At 42.2% G+C, this 19,002-nt stretch overlaps 1 protein-coding gene across 1 annotated transcript in view; it reads left to right on the top strand.

The window, feature by feature from the left end:
* The window catches only part of LOC310789059 (zinc finger protein 280C-like), a gene marked incomplete at its 3' end in the record, with an annotated part of 28,525 nt that overhangs the window by 2,405 nt on the left and 7,118 nt on the right, over nucleotides 1-19,002 (top strand). The window contains exons 2-18 of the mRNA XM_083650660.1: nucleotides 623-750; nucleotides 1,358-1,575; nucleotides 1,742-1,820; nucleotides 2,481-2,693; nucleotides 3,092-3,181; nucleotides 3,275-3,381; nucleotides 6,249-6,451; nucleotides 8,496-8,653; nucleotides 8,761-8,861; nucleotides 9,022-9,168; nucleotides 9,636-9,770; nucleotides 9,892-10,103; nucleotides 10,968-11,108; nucleotides 11,217-11,288; nucleotides 13,955-14,070; nucleotides 14,172-14,196; nucleotides 14,645-14,918. Of these exons, the coding sequence (XP_083506786.1) occupies nucleotides 630-750; nucleotides 1,358-1,575; nucleotides 1,742-1,820; nucleotides 2,481-2,693; nucleotides 3,092-3,181; nucleotides 3,275-3,381; nucleotides 6,249-6,451; nucleotides 8,496-8,653; nucleotides 8,761-8,861; nucleotides 9,022-9,168; nucleotides 9,636-9,770; nucleotides 9,892-10,103; nucleotides 10,968-11,108; nucleotides 11,217-11,288; nucleotides 13,955-14,070; nucleotides 14,172-14,196; nucleotides 14,645-14,918 (2,412 nt within the window). The 5' untranslated portion in view covers nucleotides 623-629. The remainder of the gene's footprint in view (nucleotides 1-622; nucleotides 751-1,357; nucleotides 1,576-1,741; nucleotides 1,821-2,480; nucleotides 2,694-3,091; nucleotides 3,182-3,274; nucleotides 3,382-6,248; nucleotides 6,452-8,495; nucleotides 8,654-8,760; nucleotides 8,862-9,021; nucleotides 9,169-9,635; nucleotides 9,771-9,891; nucleotides 10,104-10,967; nucleotides 11,109-11,216; nucleotides 11,289-13,954; nucleotides 14,071-14,171; nucleotides 14,197-14,644; nucleotides 14,919-19,002) is intronic.

Consider the following 19,002-nt stretch of genomic DNA (forward strand, 5'->3'; position numbering starts at 1 on the left):
TTATTGGCTCTGTTAGATTGCTCTGTCCAGCACTTATTTAGCTCAGTGGTCCAGCAGCTAATGGAGAAAAGTCTGCCCTGGCATGTAGGCAGCCATGTTGCCTGCTCAGAATTTTCTCCTAGCTTGAAGATTGATTGACAATTGTCATGTCATATTGGTTGAATGATACTACCTGACGTCAGCAGTACACTGTAGATATCATTATGAATGAACCGAAAGTCACCGAAACAAATATTATGAATATAGAACTTGAGGTTACGAATATAACCCCCAGTTCTATGAATAACATGAGTGAGGTAGGTGACTCACCAGACCAGACAATCCTTCTTGCCGGGCGGGCGAAAAGAATGGCTTGCTTATCAAGATAGGCTTCCCTCCTCTGGCACTCACCTACTATATAGGGGGCACCGCCCCCTGGTGAGGCAGAGGGATTTGCCTTCACCAGCCAATCAAGATTGGGTGTAGTGATATAGGCTTCTGTAGGTCACACAGAAGGATTGCGATAAGTGAGTCACCTAACTCATAATATTCATAGAACTGGGGTTATATTCATAACCTAAAGTTTTGTATACTGTACACTGTATGTGACAGATTGGCTGAAGATTTTGTTATTCTGTTCCAGGTAAAAAATGTCTGAACTTTTTATGGAATGTGAAGAAGAGGAGTTGGAGCCATGGCAGAAACAAGTCCCACAAGTTAACCTGGTGGACGATGATGACGATGATGAACCCATCTTCGTTGGAGAGCTCAGTATGTCGCAGCACGTCCTTAAAGAAACCATGTTGGTGTTTCTCAAATGTCTAATTTCTTTGCTACCTCAGATCCACCAGCATAAATCGTTACTCAATCCACATCATGTCATCAAATTGGCAGTTCAAAAACACATTACAGATTAGTCTCAAAAGTTATAATCAACCTGAGCAAACTGATGATCGCCATGAAGTTTCCAGACAGGTAGCATTGGAACCAAAGCCTGCAAAGGGAGCAATGGTGTTCCAAATTCATCTCTGTAGAGACACATGGACACAGATTTATTTACATCATTCTTGAAAGAAAACAAAAATACTGTATGAAAGATTTTCTCTGACATGCAACTTCATTTTTTGTCTGGAGATGATGTATAACCTGAGCACATCTTAACTGGGAGGCTGTTTGAGACAACTTTCCCTTGAAATTTCTGTGATTGTTGATATTTTTCAATTCTGCAGTTACATAATTACTGTGTGGACATGGCAGAGAATGTGAAAGAAGTGGAGTCAAGGAAATTAGCCAAAGGTTTAACAACACTATTATTTTCCTAAGTATCACTGTTTTTATGTATTTTATTCTTTTTGTGTGTGTGTGTCTATTCCTTCAGCGAACAGTAAGCCTGCTCCTGCACCTCCTCAGAGAAAGAGTGAAGGAAGAGCAGGGACACAGCCTCTTGCTGCTCGAGTTACCAGAAGCTCAGCGCCAATAATGCTGCCAGTGACCTTACCTGCCAAGCCCATGAATACTGTGAATATTGTGAAAACCGCACCACCGGCACCCAGTATAACAACACTAACTCCACGGCCTGTTATTGTCAATAACCAGGTATTATTATTGTTACCTCTTTTTTTTTAATGAGAACAAGTCTGATGCATAATGTGAATAAAGCACTACCGTAATTCATGTTAAAGTATGTGTTGTAAATAGCTTGTCATGTAAATGGTAATATTGATATTGGTATGTTCAAATGTTTACTCTAAATCTTTCTTAGGGCTTCATTGTGACGTCGCCACAGTTGGCATCTCTTGGTAAACAGTACCCCCCTGGAACTTCATTCACATTAGTACCAGGTACAACTCAGGATAGCTCTCATCATCATCAAATATTATTTTTCTTTTCTCTATCTCTCTCTCTCTCATTTCCTTTGTGATGATGATGACATGGAAAACATTCACCAAGAGCTTTTCAATAATGAGGCTAGAAGGAAAGTACAATAAACTTCAATGATGTAACAAACAACACTTAGATTTGACGTATGACTCCATGGTATGATAAAGCTCCTCCTCAGATGTGAGGAGGACGTCAGTGATTAGGGAATTCTACAGGAGTCATGACATTGGTGGTGTTCAGGGGAGGAGGTGGGGCGGAGCAACTGCTACAGCGACAAATCAGCCGCTGAAGGGCGACACACAAGGAGACTTACAACGCTGAAATATGAGGGAACTGATTTATAGAACTTCAGTTAGGTGATTGGCCAGCAGACCAGAGAGAGGGAAAGCGTGGGAGACATTGTTTGGACAGGAATTAATGGGCGTGCACATTTATGAATGAACTATATAACCTGAACAGGCGTTGCTGCAGGGGGAGAGAGAAATTAATGAAATGGATTAATGAATGGGATGGTTAATCAGACATTGACTAGGGGAAGTAGCCTTCATTATTGAAAGCATGTCTGAGACATTATTTGTCATTTTTCTGCTAATGTCACGTTGTTACTTCTCGTCTTTCAGCCAGTCAGCTGCAGCAGATGACTCCGGCCACGTTGGTACCTGGTGTCGTCCATCGGCCCCAGGTGCAACAAATCAACAACAATATTGTGACTTTGTCCAACGTCCAGAGTCCTGCCGTATATTCAGCAACCTCGAACCAGCTGCTACCCAGTCGCTCCAACCCCCAGCCTGTCCAGGTCTTTTCTTTGCCTGCGAAGGCCCACAACACCAGGGGTAAATATTTGTTTGAACTCTATAGAGAGCCAAAGTGGAACGTCACTTCCTGCTTCAGCACTGTACCAGAGATTTTCATCCGCCATTTATTTTCCCATAGACATTTCATAAAATGCTTATAGAAATAGTTTTACTTCGTCAAATCAAACGTTTCAGATATATTTAGAAACAGGAGAGACCGCATAACATTTCACTCGGACCAAAACTTTAAAGATTTAAAGAAAATATTTTTTCTGTGTTTTTGTTTTATTTATTTTTTGTTCGGAGTGAAATGTGCTATGGTCTTTCCCGACCAGGAAGTAGGCGGTCACCTTGCCTCTCTATAGTGTGCACTTGCTTTACAATACTTTGAAAGCCAGTGAGTTGGCATTAAATCTCTTTTCTTGGTTTCTACACAGATCAAAGCTTACTCAAACGAACAATAACAACAACAACAATTGCACCACAGCCAAATAACAGCCCTCCAAAAAGAACCAAGTTTGACTTGGGTATGTTTCCGTTGAGAGGGGAAATTATTTGATATCATTTTAAAATCTACTTGGAAAAAATCTAATTGAAACGTGTCTATTGAATTTCTGTAGAGCCACCTAAAGTGGTGGATCTAGTGGAAAATGGGACCTTTAGGAGGAAGTGCCCCAAGTGCAAAGAAGAATTTCCTCAACAAGAAGCCATGAAACGTCACATGATGGTGAGTGAAAGCCAAGCATCTTGTCGGTATTTGCACAATTTACAATAAATATGCACATATCAAGTTTCTATTAACACATTCACTGCCAGCCGTTTTTTTTTACTGTAGGTAGCTTCTGCCAGAGGGTTTTTTTGAGGATTCTGGCTCATCTTTCAAGAGCCGAGGATTCTTTTCTGCTAAGATTTTGTGAATACAAAATATCTCAAAAGAACTAATAGAATGTGTGCTTTCTCTGTCTAAAAGAGTTAGTTTGTAGAGTTAGTAGTTATGTAGATATTAGCCGTTGAGTACAGCATGGTTTCAGCGTCTGAGACTGAAAGCTGAGATAATCGCAGTTTTGTGAAATTCAATCAAACAGGCAGAACAGTCACTTTAACCATTTATTTTTGGCATCAGTGAGACATCAGACATCTAAACAATATAGTTCTGAACCCCCTCTCCTTCAAACTCCTCCCTCCGTGGGCGTGTCTCTGGTGGCTTTCAGCAGCGTTTGTCACAAGCGAGTTTTCTGCTGCTGCTGCTGCTGCTGCTGCTGCGAGTTTGAGCAGCCTCCCTCCCTGGCGGCCCCCTCGTCAGCGAGTCTGGATGGGGCTGCTCGTTTCTTGGGTTTTCGGTTGAGAGCTTTGATGAAGCTTTGTGCGATTCTAGGCTTTATGCTGCGTGTTTCAAAGTGTGTTTTGCACCCAGTCTATTTTTGGAACCCCCCACCGTTGTGCGCCCGTGTGCACCAGTGCGAAAGCGTTTTCGCCTACAGTATGAGAATGAGGCTCGTTCGTTTTCGGTTGTGAGCTCAGCTGGAATGAAGCTGCTTGCGATTCCTTTCTGCTGGTGTTTCAAAGGTGTTTCAAAGTGTGTTGCACCCATAATCTATTATGCAAATTTGCAATCCCCCACCGCCAGCTCCCAAGCGCGAAAGCGAAAGCGTTTTCGCCAATCCATTTTCATGAGAATGGCTTCCTCACACTGCTTTTTGCTTGGCTTCCTCTAGTCTGGAGAGCACTGTCGCCACTTAGTGGGTCGGTGGAATGGGTTGTACACGTTCGGTGGCTCCAATATTTATATAAGAGATGTAAAAGGGTTAGATCAACGTCCCACCGTCAATTTTTTTTTTTTTTTTTTTTTGACGTATCAACACGTCAATGGCAGTGAACGTGTTAACCATAGAAGTTATATTCTGGAAATTATACCTTTTTGATTTTACATACTTTGATTATGCTTATAAAAAGAGTAGTTCAGATTAGGGTTGGCACGATGGACGATGGCATCGACCATCGTGATGGGCCGACCCCCCGTCGACCTGTGAGCCTTCTACATCGGATCATCGTAATTAATTATCTGTTCGAATTAAAATTTTGCCGTTTAAATAATAAAAAATACCAAGTCCACTTACCGTGACGTGAGGGGGACGCGCCGGCGGCATTAAACGAGCGCACCCAGTTCAGACTCAGAGAAGCCTCCCCTCCCCCTCCTCCGCTCTAGTGCTTCTCTGCACTGGGTGCGCTTGTTTAATGACGCCGGGGCGTCTGAGAAGTCAGTTGTTTTGTTGTGAAAACTTTTAAGACAAAGAAGAAACTTCACATTCTTTCCTGTTTTCAACCCAAAGTGAGTACAAGTCTTCAACTGTGAATTTAACTCGCCTGTTTCCAAAGTGAAAGTTGAAATTCAGCAACTTTGAACAGCGCAAAACAAATAAGGTTAACATTACAGATCCTGACCAACAACGTGTGTGTGTATAATTTAACTAGCTGGCAGAAAACTGACAGAATTACTGGCGGATATAACGTTAGATTCGCGTGGGCTTTTGAACCTAATAAGAGAGAGTTGAGAGAGAAATACAACAGCAGCAGCAGCAGCAGCTACTGCTAGCTGTTACAGCAGTAGCTTCCGCTACTGCTTGAGTTGCCTGGCTCTGTGCAGTAGTAGCCTGCCTGTCGGTCTCATGAAGAGCTCAGCTGTCCTGCTTTTAACGTGCATTGCAGCGGCGGATGGCATAAATGACGATGCCATCGTCAATCACGATGTTTGACTGTTTGACAATCACGATGGGAATTTTGGGTATATCGCACAACCCTAGTTCAGATGCAGCCAACATACAGCTGCTTTTAGCAACATAATGTGGCTCGCTAGGATCGCTTTGCTGAGCTTCAGTCCACGTCATCAGTTACCTTGTGTTTTTCTACAAAGAAAAATAGGTCAAAACAATCATTTATCCCACAAGTGATTGCACTACTTAATGAGCATGTGATGCACTACTTAATGAGCATACCTCTTAAGTCTTTTAAATGCACTGCAGGATCCCCCCTCCCCCTTAATTTCTCTCCCCCAATTATATTGTTCCAGCTGGTCTGGTTGGAGTACCGTAGATATGATTAGATTACTTCATTGTCTGTTTCCAGAAATCTCTCTGTGTAAAAGTAGACTTAAGAATACATAAAAACAAATCAAATATAGCAAATATACAGTACATACAGGAAATTTACTGCAATGCATCGCATAGTCCAGTTGAGGTGCAGTCAGAATAGAAAGAACGCCGTTCCTTCAACAACAGGAAGCTAGATGTTTTTACCTTCAAAATAAAAGCAATAACTTATTACTTTGTAAACAAAAAACAGATCATTCAACTCACTACGGGTTAAAATTGACTTTTCGAAGGCAGCAGATGTTCTTCCAGTTTATCTCTGTTCTGTATCTTTCGGATCACACACACAAAAAACATTGCACGTGCATTTACTTACCCCTACCCTAGGGTTAATCTTCAGGTTTGTGTCATCTTTTTCTTTTACCGCCGATGTGTGTTTGCATCTCTGCACAGGTGAGTCAAACCTAATGGATTTTTTTGTATATTTATTTTTTCCCTTGTATTTTAGAGCTGCTGTGCTAACCTTGTGGAAAATGTATTTCCATCAACCCCGAACAATACTTCCGTGACCAATGCAAGCAAGCGCATCATGCTTGTCTCAGATTTCTACTACGGCTATTTTGAGGGAGACCGGCCCAAGCAACAGGCGCAGAAGACCAACACCACCTTCAAATGCCAGAGCTGTTTGAAAGTACTCAAGAATAATATCAGGTATGACAAATCAGGTATAATTATAGCCATAACAGATGTTTGTGTGTGTGTCTGATCTAATAATCACATCTAAATTCAGCGATGAGAATAAATGTGTATCACGAATTGGGTATCAGAGACGCTGTGTTTCTGGATTGAGAAACATGTACAACAAACCAAGGTAATATTTGTAGGCAGATTTGAATACTCGAAGGCAAACTTTTACATTTATGCTGACATATAAAACACAACACTTATTTTGTTGCAAATGTATGTTCTTGAAATTAATAAAAATATTTGTCATTATTTTGTCATACCGTCAAGAATATCGTTAACTCAGAAATGCCCTGAAATATTGTGATATTATCTTAGGGCCATATCGCTCCATCCCTATGGGTCTGTAAACATTGGAGCAAAATAGACGTGCATTTTTAGGGTCTGCTTTTCCATATCCCATAATTAATATACTTGCAAAATGCATTTTGGGGCAGAAGGGCAGCTATGTTTATTCTCTTCATTGTCCCGTGCCCATAAGGAAACCACAGACAAGCGCCTTGGCCCTCATCACAGTTTTGCTCTCAGATGGATGACAATATCGGAGCGTTTTCCCTCATGGGCCTAAAGATGAAAAATGACTGCTAGTTTAGGTGGTGTGAGAACGGCTCCATTGATTAAATAACTTTGCCTCGGAACATTGCAAAAAAAGCCTCTGTAAGCTGCTTTTAATGGGGAAACACATTTGTACTGCAACCACACTCGCAGCAGAGGTCATAGGTCATCCGCATAAAAATTTCTATTAGGGGAGCTGAGGTAGCAGAATGTACAGGCTGAGAAATGGGCCCTGCCTCGTCAGGGCAGCAGTGGCAGGTAGCTGCGGAGGTGCTCACGGCAGCCACAGAGCACTACATCATTAGGCTCAACCAAAATCTTTGTGTAATTGCTGGTATTATAACGGCCATTATACATGCTTAGAATGTGAGATGCAAGGAGAATAGTCCATTTATCTTTTCTAAAACCCTTTGGGACCTGAAGCATAACCATTGCATCCATACGGCCGTGCGCTGTTAAAAATAAATAAATAAAAATCCCCCCTGCTTGACTATGGTTTGTGTTAATATGTTACCTTTCAAAAGTTGGGATTTTAGTCAAATCACTGAAGCTCACTTATGAATGTATAATATGATGCCACAGTGGAATTCAATTGAACCAGAGCTGTGACAGAAAGCAGCAAACTACATGGTTGGGAATCTTTCTCAATGGACAATCTTTTGATATGACTGGCAGAAAATTAACTGCTTGACTGCTTGTACAAAATAATGGAAACACCTAAACCGGTGGTTCTCAAAAGGGATCCGGGGAACCCCAGCGCTCCTTGAGGGGGTTCCAGGGGGTCCCCAGCCAAAAGGGGGGTCATTTACTTTTGCTATAATTCCATTCATTCAAGTAACACAATGACTATTTTGGTCATGGATTTGATACACTTTCTGTAATATAACATCTAAAAGCATCAATCTTATTATCATATGGGCGACCGTGGGACAAAATCTTATCAAACGGGGGTCCGTGGTCTAATCTTTGTCAGTGTAGGGCCGCCCTTTGCCTTCACAACTTCAATCTTTCTTGGATTGGTGAAAATCTGCATTAACTTCCCGTAAAGGTTCAAGGATGTTTAGATCTGGCGATTGAGGAGGGCACGGAAGGCATTTGACATAATCCTTGTGTTTATGAAATCACACTCGCTTTATTTCAATAGGTGCTTTCAGACCAAACCGTTCTGGAGGCTCCCTGAGGGGGAGCATTCGCACCGCCAATAGGAACACTGAAGTGACGTAAAGCGTCAGATATAGTCGACCTATTTCATCTACTCAGTTGTTAGTCCTCCCCCAGGGTAATCAACGGTGTCACTCACACAAAAGGAACGTTCACAGTCTGTTGAAAGCGCCTCACTGCAGGGACTAGCTTGCTGATACTCATGAGATCTTACATGTCAAATGGTTAAACGACCTTTTCTGTGTTGCTGTGTGTCTGTGTGTGTGTGTGTGCGTGCGCCCGCCCTCCCTTACAGGTTCATGAACCATATGAAGCACCACCTGGAGCTGGAGAAGCAGAACAGCGAGAGCTGGGAAAGCCACACGACTTGCCAGCACTGCTACCGGCAGTACAACACTCCGTTCCAGCTGCAGTGCCATATTGAGAGTGCTCACAGCCCGTTTGAATCCTCAAGTAAAACATAACATCTATACAGCTGATTCTGACATAACCGATATTATGATGAGTGGCCGTTTGTAATTTTCTTTTCCCTGACACCCCCCCCCCCCCCCCCCCCCCAGCCAATTGCAAGATATGTGAATTGGCATTTGAGTCCGAGCAAGTGCTGCTGGAACACATGAAGGACAACCACAAGCCTGGGGAAATGCCCTACGTCTGCCAGGTCTGTCAATTGAGAGTTGTGGTCGATAGATGTTTTTATTTGAAAGTGTCCAGGAAAACAACACTCATTGCATCTTACTTTGTTTTGCCTGGTCCCACAGGTGTGCAATGACAACAACATTCACTGTATCTTACACTTTGTCTTCCCTGGTCCCACACAGGTGTGCAATTTCAGGTCCTCTTTCTTCAGTGAAGTGGAGACCCATTTCCGAAATGTCCATGAAAACACAAAGGATCTGCTGTGTCCCTTCTGCCTCAAGGTTTTCAGAAGTAGTCACACATTCATGCAGCACTACATGAAACATCAGGTATGATACCGAGTTTCATCTTGTCTCTTGTAAAGCTGGTTTCTTTCAAAGTGGAGTGTGCCTAGTTCAAATGTTGTGCCTGACCCACCGCAGTGTGTTTTCCTGACAGCCTACTGATGCTCTAAATTCTTAAGCCAGTGAATGAATGGAATCATTGCAAGAGTTGTAACTTGTGCGCGCTGCGCTAGCACCAACTCTAAGGTTGGATTGATTTGCTTGTCTGCCCAACACCTTACTGTAATACATAACATGCTGACAGTAAAGGCTGCGTCTCTTCACCTGCCCTAAAGGAGCAATAACTATGGTAGAGTGGAACCATACAAAATGAATTACTGTTCTATTAATAGCCGTGGAAGAAGTTAACTTGGTAACCAGTTGTGTTCTTTCAGTCATCCCAAATGAAACATCTCAAGAATTAGACCCTTGTTGTGCCAATTATTACCTGTTTTTCTTTTTTCCTATTTCAGAAAAAAGGAATCCAGCGTTGTGGAAAATGCAGACTGAATTTTCTCACCTACAAGGAGAAATTGGAGCACAAGACTCACGTCCACAAGACTTTCAGAAAACCTAAAGCCCTGGAGGGCCTTCCTCCGGGAACAAAGGTCCGACACTGTCATCATGAGATGATCTGAACTGCATTTATTAACAGACTATTTTTTAACTATTCCAGCATTAGGACAATTATAGAAAATACATATTTTGACTTTCTTTTTCCATTTTCAGGTGACAATTCGAGCCTCCGTCATAGGAAAACCCCCCATGTTACCCAACAGTCCTGAACGATCTGCCTTTAATGTCAGTCCAGAAGCAACCAAAGCTCCGGCCAGTATCTTCACTACTAAATCCGACGTCTCTGGAGCGGGAAAAGCCAAGTCCCCACAGACCAAGAAGCAAGAGCGTCCTAACAAGCACAACCTGGCACTGAAGGACCTCAGGTTGTTAACTGAGCTCTCAGCAGTATTTAGTAGGGGTGGGAATCACCAGATGCCCACGATACGATACTAAAACGATACTTGAGTCACGATACGATAGTATTGCGATATGCTAGTATTGCGATAGATTGAATATTGCGATATTTCGATATATTGTCACTCCTAACTCCTTTTCCTACCTTTTCCTTGACCTCACCAGAAGTAAAACATGCAGGCCCCTATCTTCCCACTGGCATTAGGCGCTAAACCGGCGTTAAACCCAAAAAAACACGCTTTGCGCCTGCCTCGGGAAGATAGCATCATGTTTTTAGGCCCCGTAATGCGCTTTACGCTGAAGAGGCGTGGCAAAGTGCCAGAATAGGCCAGAATGGGCGTTTCGGCCTTAAATACCGGCCTAACGCTATCTTCCCCCCTGGCGTTAAAGGAGAATTTCGTTTTTTTTTCTCTCCTCACATTAATTATGATCTGACGACTCACCCAGTGATCTCCGCAGCGTTTTTGTCCGTCCTACGCGTTGTTGTGATCGAAATAGTGTGCAAGCCAGTCCTAGAATGTAGCTCCGTGAGGGCCAAGTGGCAGCGTGTTTTCCTCTATCTAAATAGACAGTTTTATTCCCGTTTTCGACGCATATCGTCATAAACTGTTCCCTAAGGAACGATCAGACTGCAATTCTCCTCAAAAAAATAAAAAATATTAAAAAGATATAAAGAAATTGCAGGCCACGTGGGGGCTGGGTTTACCCAGGCTAATCTACAGTACCTACCCCACATGTAAAAAATCCAAACTATCCCTTTAATATTTTAATAGCATACTTTTGTGAACAAATGAAATGTGATGTACTGATTGCATTATTTTTCCTGCCTTCAGAGTCGATGGAGGGATTTACACGTGCATTGAGTGTCACGCAAAGGTTGACGACTTCTTTGCTCATTTTTCGATGCTTTCAAAGTGCGGTGCTTGCAAATATCGGACAAGCTGCAGAGCCTCCATTGGGGAACATATGATAAAGTGAGTAGAGATGTTGATTTGAATGAGTGTTTCACAGTGTTGTACTGGAGTTAATTGCAGGATCTCTACATTCATTTGAGTCTTGTGACTTTTTCTGCCCTATGTTAGGTTTCATAGTACCACCACCCAAGACTGGAGATTTAAGAGAATGCGAAATCGGAGAAATCCAACTATGTTAAAGTAAGTGAGCTTTATGGTTTTTGTTTTTGTTGGGGGGGGGGGGGGGGGGGGGGGGGGGTGACCACACTCATACAGAGATTGTGTAGTGGTGGGAGTAGCAGGTTGTGTTTCACCAGATCTGGGGCCTAGTTTACAAGACAACGCTCACTGCATAAAATGGCAAACTTTTGTTGTGTTCGGGCCTTCCATTTACATGGTAACGGTGTTATTGGGGCCTGAAGACGCAAAAAAGTGAAACCAGGTTCCTAAGTGGAAATCTCTGATAACGCCGCCCTTACTGTCGCCGTGTGAAAAAACTAGCCTATCAGTATAGCACTCAACAAACTATTATGACATCAGAGTCTAATAACGAGTTGCTAAAAATACATAATCTGCGATAAGTGGTATGTGCCCGCTATTAACGTCACACATATTAATCAATCGCGTACGCATTAAATAATTGAAGACGCTCAACTCACGGCCAGATGCATCAATTTTTTCAAGTGCCAAGTGATGCAAGAAAACTGGTCTTTTTTTATAGGGCTTTACTGAGTTTTTATTCTGTAATGCAACCAATCCACAGCAGTTTATCACCTAAGCCACTTCTTAACATGCAGTGGAATCCGTATTATAACCACCTCCTAGCCGGTTGGCCTGCATGTTAAACAACAATTAGCCGGCCTACGCGCACTCCCGCGAGTCCGTATCATATTCGTCTCGGTTGCCGGTATAGGAACCGCATAATAGGAAAAGCGGCTGCTGTTTAACTCTGGCAGCTCATGATCCAGATCATCATTATTTTCATGAATGGACGTAGCGTTAGTTACGTGGCTGGATTATTTGGAAGATAGCCAAATTAGGTGAGTAAACAACTAAAAGTTGAATCCCCATCTGCCAGTTTAAAAATGCAACAAGAGAGATGATAGCCTACTAGAGTTGCATCTTGACCTCAGTCAGATCGTCAATCGCCACCCTTTGACATCGCCAATACATGATGTCATCACGCAAGCACATATATTATATGGATGTTAACGTCCATATTAATTAGCTTCAGCTGCGCTCTTGCTGTAGGCTACTTTGCTAACTTAGCATCGATGCTAGCGGGACTTACCCAGCTATCGTCATTGCCTGCTTTTACTGCTGCTTGCTGGTAATAATCCCATCATTCCCATGTCAGAAAAAGTCTCCAGATTTGTCGCTAACGTTAGTCTCTTCTGAGAAGTTTTCTCGAGTTGGATGCAGCCTAGTCTCGGCTCCCAGACGTTTGGTGAGCTGCGCCACCAAACGTCTGGGAATTTCACTGTCAGAAACTGTCTGTCAGAGCCCGGCGAGAACGGCCGGCAGCAGACACGCCTACATTTATTATTAGAATTTTATTTGGTAGCGGCAATGCCATTTATCATAGTTCCAATATAGAGCAAGACACCGATGTGCTGCAAAGAGAGTTTATACCTGTTGTTTATTTTACACTCATTTTTCCTACCCGGAAGTGGTCCGCTTGCTACTGTGAGTCATCAGCAGGCTCTGTAACGTTAGCCTCGGGAGTCGGGCTTATCGCTGGGGAAAAGACCTCTAGCCGCCGGGGCCGGATGAAACACACCCTATTAACAGGTTATGTTTGTTTCTAAGTGATTAATATGTTTCTCCGCAAACACGGCGATGTTTTGCGAGACACTGGTTCTGCATGAGCGTCACTGCCCCCAGAAAGCAGGCCCGCCCACAACACTCATGATTGGTTCTCCGATGCAAGGCTTCCAACAGCGCCACCTAACGTTATGCAAAGACTTAAATAGTAATATTCTCAGTCTTACAGGAGTGAAACGGATTAAGACTGAGGGCTGATTCTAGATGCAGCCAAGTCTATTGTGTGAGGCAGCCATTTGAGGCAGGCAGTGTTGTGTGACTGTGCGTCCACACTGCGGAGTTAAAGCGGGCATGTTTTTGAATGGAGTTTGGTTAGAGATTTGCTAAAGCTGTTTCCTATCACATTTCTTGTTATCGATACATGCTACCGTACCCCCCCCCCCCCCCCCCCCCCCCCACCCCACCCACTGGCAGAAAAATCGGCTCATATCCAGTTGTCTCTAAACAAAGACCCCTCATGTTTAAAAAGGTCAAACCAGAAAATATCCTGCTCCTGCTAGCCAGACATGATCCAGACTTCATGTTTAAAAGCCACTCTAGTGACTTCTGTGTCACTCCATCATGCATCCCTTTTAGTCCTATAAAGCTAAATCAATCCTGCTAGAAATAGACAGAATACAGGAAGCTATGTGTTTTTACCTTCAAAATAAAAGCAGTAACTTATTACTGGGTAAATAGAGAAATGGAGCAGTTGACTCACTGTGGGTTAAAATTTACTTTAAATTGTCTGTGTTCTGTGTATTTCGGATCACACACGCAAAATGTTGCAACGTGCATCAATAAAGCTATACTTTATCCAATTGCCATTATTGTGAAGGTTCTAACCGGAAGTTTCGGTTTTATTCGGGCTCACTTGGCGCTACTCGGAGCTGGTGATGACATTTCTGGCTTCAGTCTGCACGTGAATCGTGAACGTGGTGTATAAATGCGGAATCAAAGGCCAGAACACAACGACAATTTGCTGTTTTATGCAGAGAGCGTTGTCGTCTAAACGTGGCCTGGAACTAATAATGAACACAATGTCATCTTGCTTTTCCCTCCAGATTAACCCTGGTCTGTCTCAGCTGTGACCTCATTGTGGACGCATCAGGAGGCGACATGATGAGCAAACATTTAACTGACAGACCACATCACGTATGCAAAGTCATTCAGGAGAAAGGTAATTGTGCTTGTTTGCTGTAGTACCACCACCTGAATCAATTTTGTTCACATTTTCTTTATAGAAGTTTCTTGACAAACTTATCTTGTTTTCTAACCCAGCAGATATCCAAATTGCACCTCAAGGGTGAGTAGCAGCCTCTCGGCACATTATATCATGCTTCAAATTTATCTGTGATCTATACCTGATAGTTGACAATGTACAGGACGGAAGAATATTTCCCAAATTCTAATGACGTAATGATGCTGCCGCAACAAAATGGCCTCTCTCAGGGTTCAATTTCACTCAGTATGAAATGGCTATAGCTCAAATGAAGGGTTACGATAAACATTTGCAGTGCATGACATGGACCTAGTATATAAATAGTATACAGGTCATGTGGTTGATTGTTCTAATGAATATCAGTTATTTTAACTTGAATTCTTAAGTCTTATCTACACGTCAAATTTGCAATACTCTATTGCTTGAAAATATTGTATGCTGCCCCTGATGAAAGCATTACCTAAAGGCCAAAAATCTAAATTGTACATTCATAACACTGTAAAAAAATTAAATAATCTGTCCTTACATGCAGGCTTCCTGCTTTAGAGGAGCCATCAAAAGTCCTATACATCTTCAGTTCACTTCCTGCTGAAGGGCCAACGAACATGGATGTGCAGCAAGTTGAAAGTGTGGCATCTGGAGATGTTACTCTTGTAGAAAACAAAGCCACTGTTGACAAACTAGAAGAGAAGTCAGAGCAGAGCGTCCCAGCAGCTGATCAGGATGGAGGGTCCCAGAGAGAACGTTCTCCTGAAAGGGAACTGGAGCATCCATTGCTGACCAGTTTGTCATCTTCCATTCTTACTTAACCTGAGGTGAACAACTCGTCCAGTCAGCGTGACGAACCAGAAAAGTCTGCAGAGTAGTGGATTGAAAAATCACTGCTTCATCAGACATACCTCTTAAAAAAGGAGAAAAAAAAGTATTGTAGTTCGATTTACCTACCGTTTGTATGACAATATTGCTTGGGCTGCCATATTGCTACTAATCTGAAGATTCATGTGTCCGGCTAGCCAGTGTCCATTTTTGTTGCATAAATATTTGCAAAATTATGTGAAATATCTATGTATTTCTCAATTAAAATCCATCAACCAGTATCACCTTTCTTGCCCTATAAAGTATACTTTCAAATGAATATCAAACACCAGCAACCATTCCCAAATCCCAGACCACTCGCTGTCAGCTCCATAAGATCTAGACGCGGAAAAATCGGAAGAAAATGCACAGCCAACTTAAGTTGGCCGCCCTGGCTGCACAATGGGTGCCCAGCTTCCACCGTGCGAATCAGGCGGATGCGGAGCACCCACAGTCTGGCTGGCTGCCTCTGTTGACGTGAGCTCAGGCTGTCAGAGGAGAAACCAGGGAGAAGGAAATCGTGATTTAAAAAAAAAAAAAAAAAAGTTTCACAAATCCGATCGTGGCGATTCTTTGTATGTGCATCAAACATATATGCTCATGTTTTTGTATCTGCTGGAGAGCTATTTCCGATGAATTTTACAAAAGCTGTCTGCACTCGATAGACTGCACGGGGTGGGTATCCCGCTACTTATATATTTGAAGAAGAAAAAAAAAGGATAAAGAAGTTTTAAAATCTTAAAGAGTATATAGGATGAAGATGTTTACAACATTTTTGGAACTCGCTGTTATGCCCGAGTGGAGCATACAACAATAATAGTAATAGCCTAATGGCAATAATAGTGGGGGGTGAGGTGGCGCAGCTGTCTATATGTTCTCTGAGGGGAGGCTCAGTCTCCCACACTTTGAAAACCCCTGATCTAGAGGATCTTGGCTCATTCCACATCTCTGCACAATTTAAAATAGAGTTAAAACCTGGCCGGCGAAGCAAACTGCTTCATGTTTCCCTCATGAACACAACACACACACCCCTTAACTGCTCTGCTAAAGGTGCTACAAGAAGCGTCTTTAAATATCAGTTTATCATTGTCAGACTAATTGTGATACATGGATATAATAATAACCGTAAACAAATTCGACCAGTGTTGAAATGATTACCAATCTGTCCTATACCCGTAGTTTTCCCCCTTTTATTTAACACAAACGCCATTGGCTATGCGGCAAAAGAGTATGTTGCTACTTGCCCCAATACATGCGTATCTGATTTAGACCTCTTGGGTGTTTGAGCAGCAGGAGAGTCTACTGGCGGGGAAGGGACTCTGGAGGGGAGATGGTGACGTAATAATACCCGAAAAGAGTTCCGAAAGGGGCAACTGAAGAGGATAAACATGTAGGAGGATAAACAGTAGACGCTTGTGCTGCAGGGAGTTTGATTGCAGACGCTTTACACAAAATGCAATGTCATAGGGCTGTTGTTCCATCGGCCCAGTCATTGTACATTTCTAGAACCCACAGAAATTATGGAAACCAGGAAGAGCCAGTGTCTGTGCTGGAAGACTGAAACCAGGAAGAGCCAGTGTCTGTGCTGGAAGACTGAAATGTTCATATTTTACATTTCCGTGGATTCCAGAAATGTATGCAGACATTTTATCCTAGCGATTGGCTTGCCTTCACTCCTTCCACCATCTGCCGTTGTGAGAAACTCGAAAGCTTTGGCTCAATTTGCACTGGAAGAACAGTTGACCCCCTGTTTTGTGCCATAAAGTAATCTAGCAGATTTCCAGTTAAATCCGATCCGGTGGCACATCGAGGCTGCCAATCCTCTTGGCGATCTAATTTGTTTATGGTAATTAATTATACTGTGATATATCAATGTTAAAATGGCAGACAGGGCATCCCTAACATACACACGATACTTTACCTTTTGATTTCATTTTCTTTTGACACATACTATTATGACCGGATTCCTCATTGCTATTTTGCCGGTGATGTTTTCATAACATTTTCTTTTTTACCCCATCACCAGCAAATCCATTGTCTCCCTTTGACCCATAGTACTGTTTTTGTGTGTGTGTAAATAAATCTTTGTGCTTTATTCTGAAAACTTCCTTTGAGTTATAAGCTGCTGTGCCTAATAGAGAAAACTCACATTGATGCATCATACAATTAATCTTGTCACTGTGTTCCTGGTTTGGGCCAAGCAGGTAGAGACAACAACTCTTGAGGTGTATTGTTATCATTTGGGATTTGGATGTCGAAGTGCCCCATATAGTGCAACATATAGCTCAACCCACACAGTTGCTATTAAGCAGCTAGTTCCGAGTATCATAACAATTCATAACCGATTAGAGTATTTTAAAGTTTCAGGTGCACTACTGAAGCTTGAAGTCCCAAGGAAATTGATATCACAGTTTGGTGAGATGGGTGGTGGTTCTGATCAAATAGAAATTGGTTGAGCAGTGGCAACGGGCATTATATTGGTCAATGCTATAGAAAAGCCCAGTGGCAGAAGATGGAACAATAAATAAAATAAAAACTAAAAACGAACATGCAGTTCCGAAATATGATTGCATCACCCTTCTTGTAGTGTTTTGAAAGTGCAACCTTGTAAAACAATGAACCAATACAACCATGTCACTTTGGACAGCAGCTCCAGTTTACCAAGATGTCGGCCCACTTTTTTAGTGTTTGTTGATTAAGTTGCTTTTCATTGTGCATTTACAGGAAATACATGCTAATGTATTGTAGGCCTGGGCTTATTTTTTGTAATGTGATTTTTATTTTTTGTGTTTTTGTGGGCTGTCGTGATCTTTGACTGACTTCTGGTTAATTGTTTAACATCTCACAAAAAGCATTTTTCATTATAGCGCAGGGATGCAAACTCATGGGGAGGGGAAAAAAAGTGACACGCTTGGGCAGACAAAAGCACAGCAATTTTAGGTGCCCTATTTTGGACTCAAAAAGGTGACTGTCGCCTAAAGGTAACTAGTTTGCATCCCTGATACGGCTTTGTTTTTTGAGATGGTATTTTAACCTGTCTTGTATATTGTATATATCTCTAGAGGGAGCCTTGAGATGTGTCTTTGGCTATGATGAAAATGTAGATGTACCCCCGAGTCCATTTTGAAGACATTCCTCTAAAATATTCTGCTGGATCTTTTAGGACAAACACACACTTCAGTTATAGGAAAGTAAACCTCTGAATTTTGATCAGTGTTTCCTTGTTCTGTTATATAAATAAACATTTACTACATGAGCTTAATGTCCTTGGGTATTTTTGTATGAATGTAGCGAGGTTGCCAGTGTGTTACAGGAATGTTGTATTCCAGAATGACAAAATTGTACATTCTGACTTGCCACTGGGGAAACTGCAGTAGATTGGCCTTAGAGGTCAGAATTCCAAGTGTGAAAATGTCTTAACCATAATCTTTTAGGTGCAGTTATCTGACATCACAGCAACATGAACTGTAAGTTGAACAGCATTACTTTTAAATGTATATAATCCTCAGTCTGTCTACTGACTGAAATTCAATTTTCTGTGTTGCCTGACCTCAAGCCATCAAAGCATCTGTGGTAAATGGTTAAACATACATTTTAAATGTAAGATTGCACCACAGTTGCTAACATTTATTCTTTTTTTACAAACTTCTGTTGGGCAGGCCATATCTTGTGGCTCTCCATCTTTCTTCCCTGGTTTTTACCAAGCTTCACATATATCTTCTCGTATATAGGCTACTTATTACTTAGACGACCAAGTCAAGCTGATTACTAGGCCTTCCAAGCCACTTGTCTTTCACAGGGAAGTAACAGGAGGAGGAGGAAGGGATGGGGGAAGAGGGAATGATAACTGCTGCATTTCAGCATCATGAGACGACAAAAAGATGGTCACCTCATGCCAGTAGATATCTTCAATAATCAGATTTTATTCAACATTACATTTACAATCAGATTTTGGTTGAAATGTGAATTAGATATTCTAAGCTTCTGTCATAACTGAAGATTAGCTTTGATTAGGCACAACAATTTGGAGATGCT

This window comes from Poromitra crassiceps, assembly GCF_964638095.1.
Source record: "Poromitra crassiceps genome assembly, chromosome: 14".
NCBI lineage: Eukaryota > Metazoa > Chordata > Actinopteri > Beryciformes > Melamphaidae > Poromitra > Poromitra crassiceps.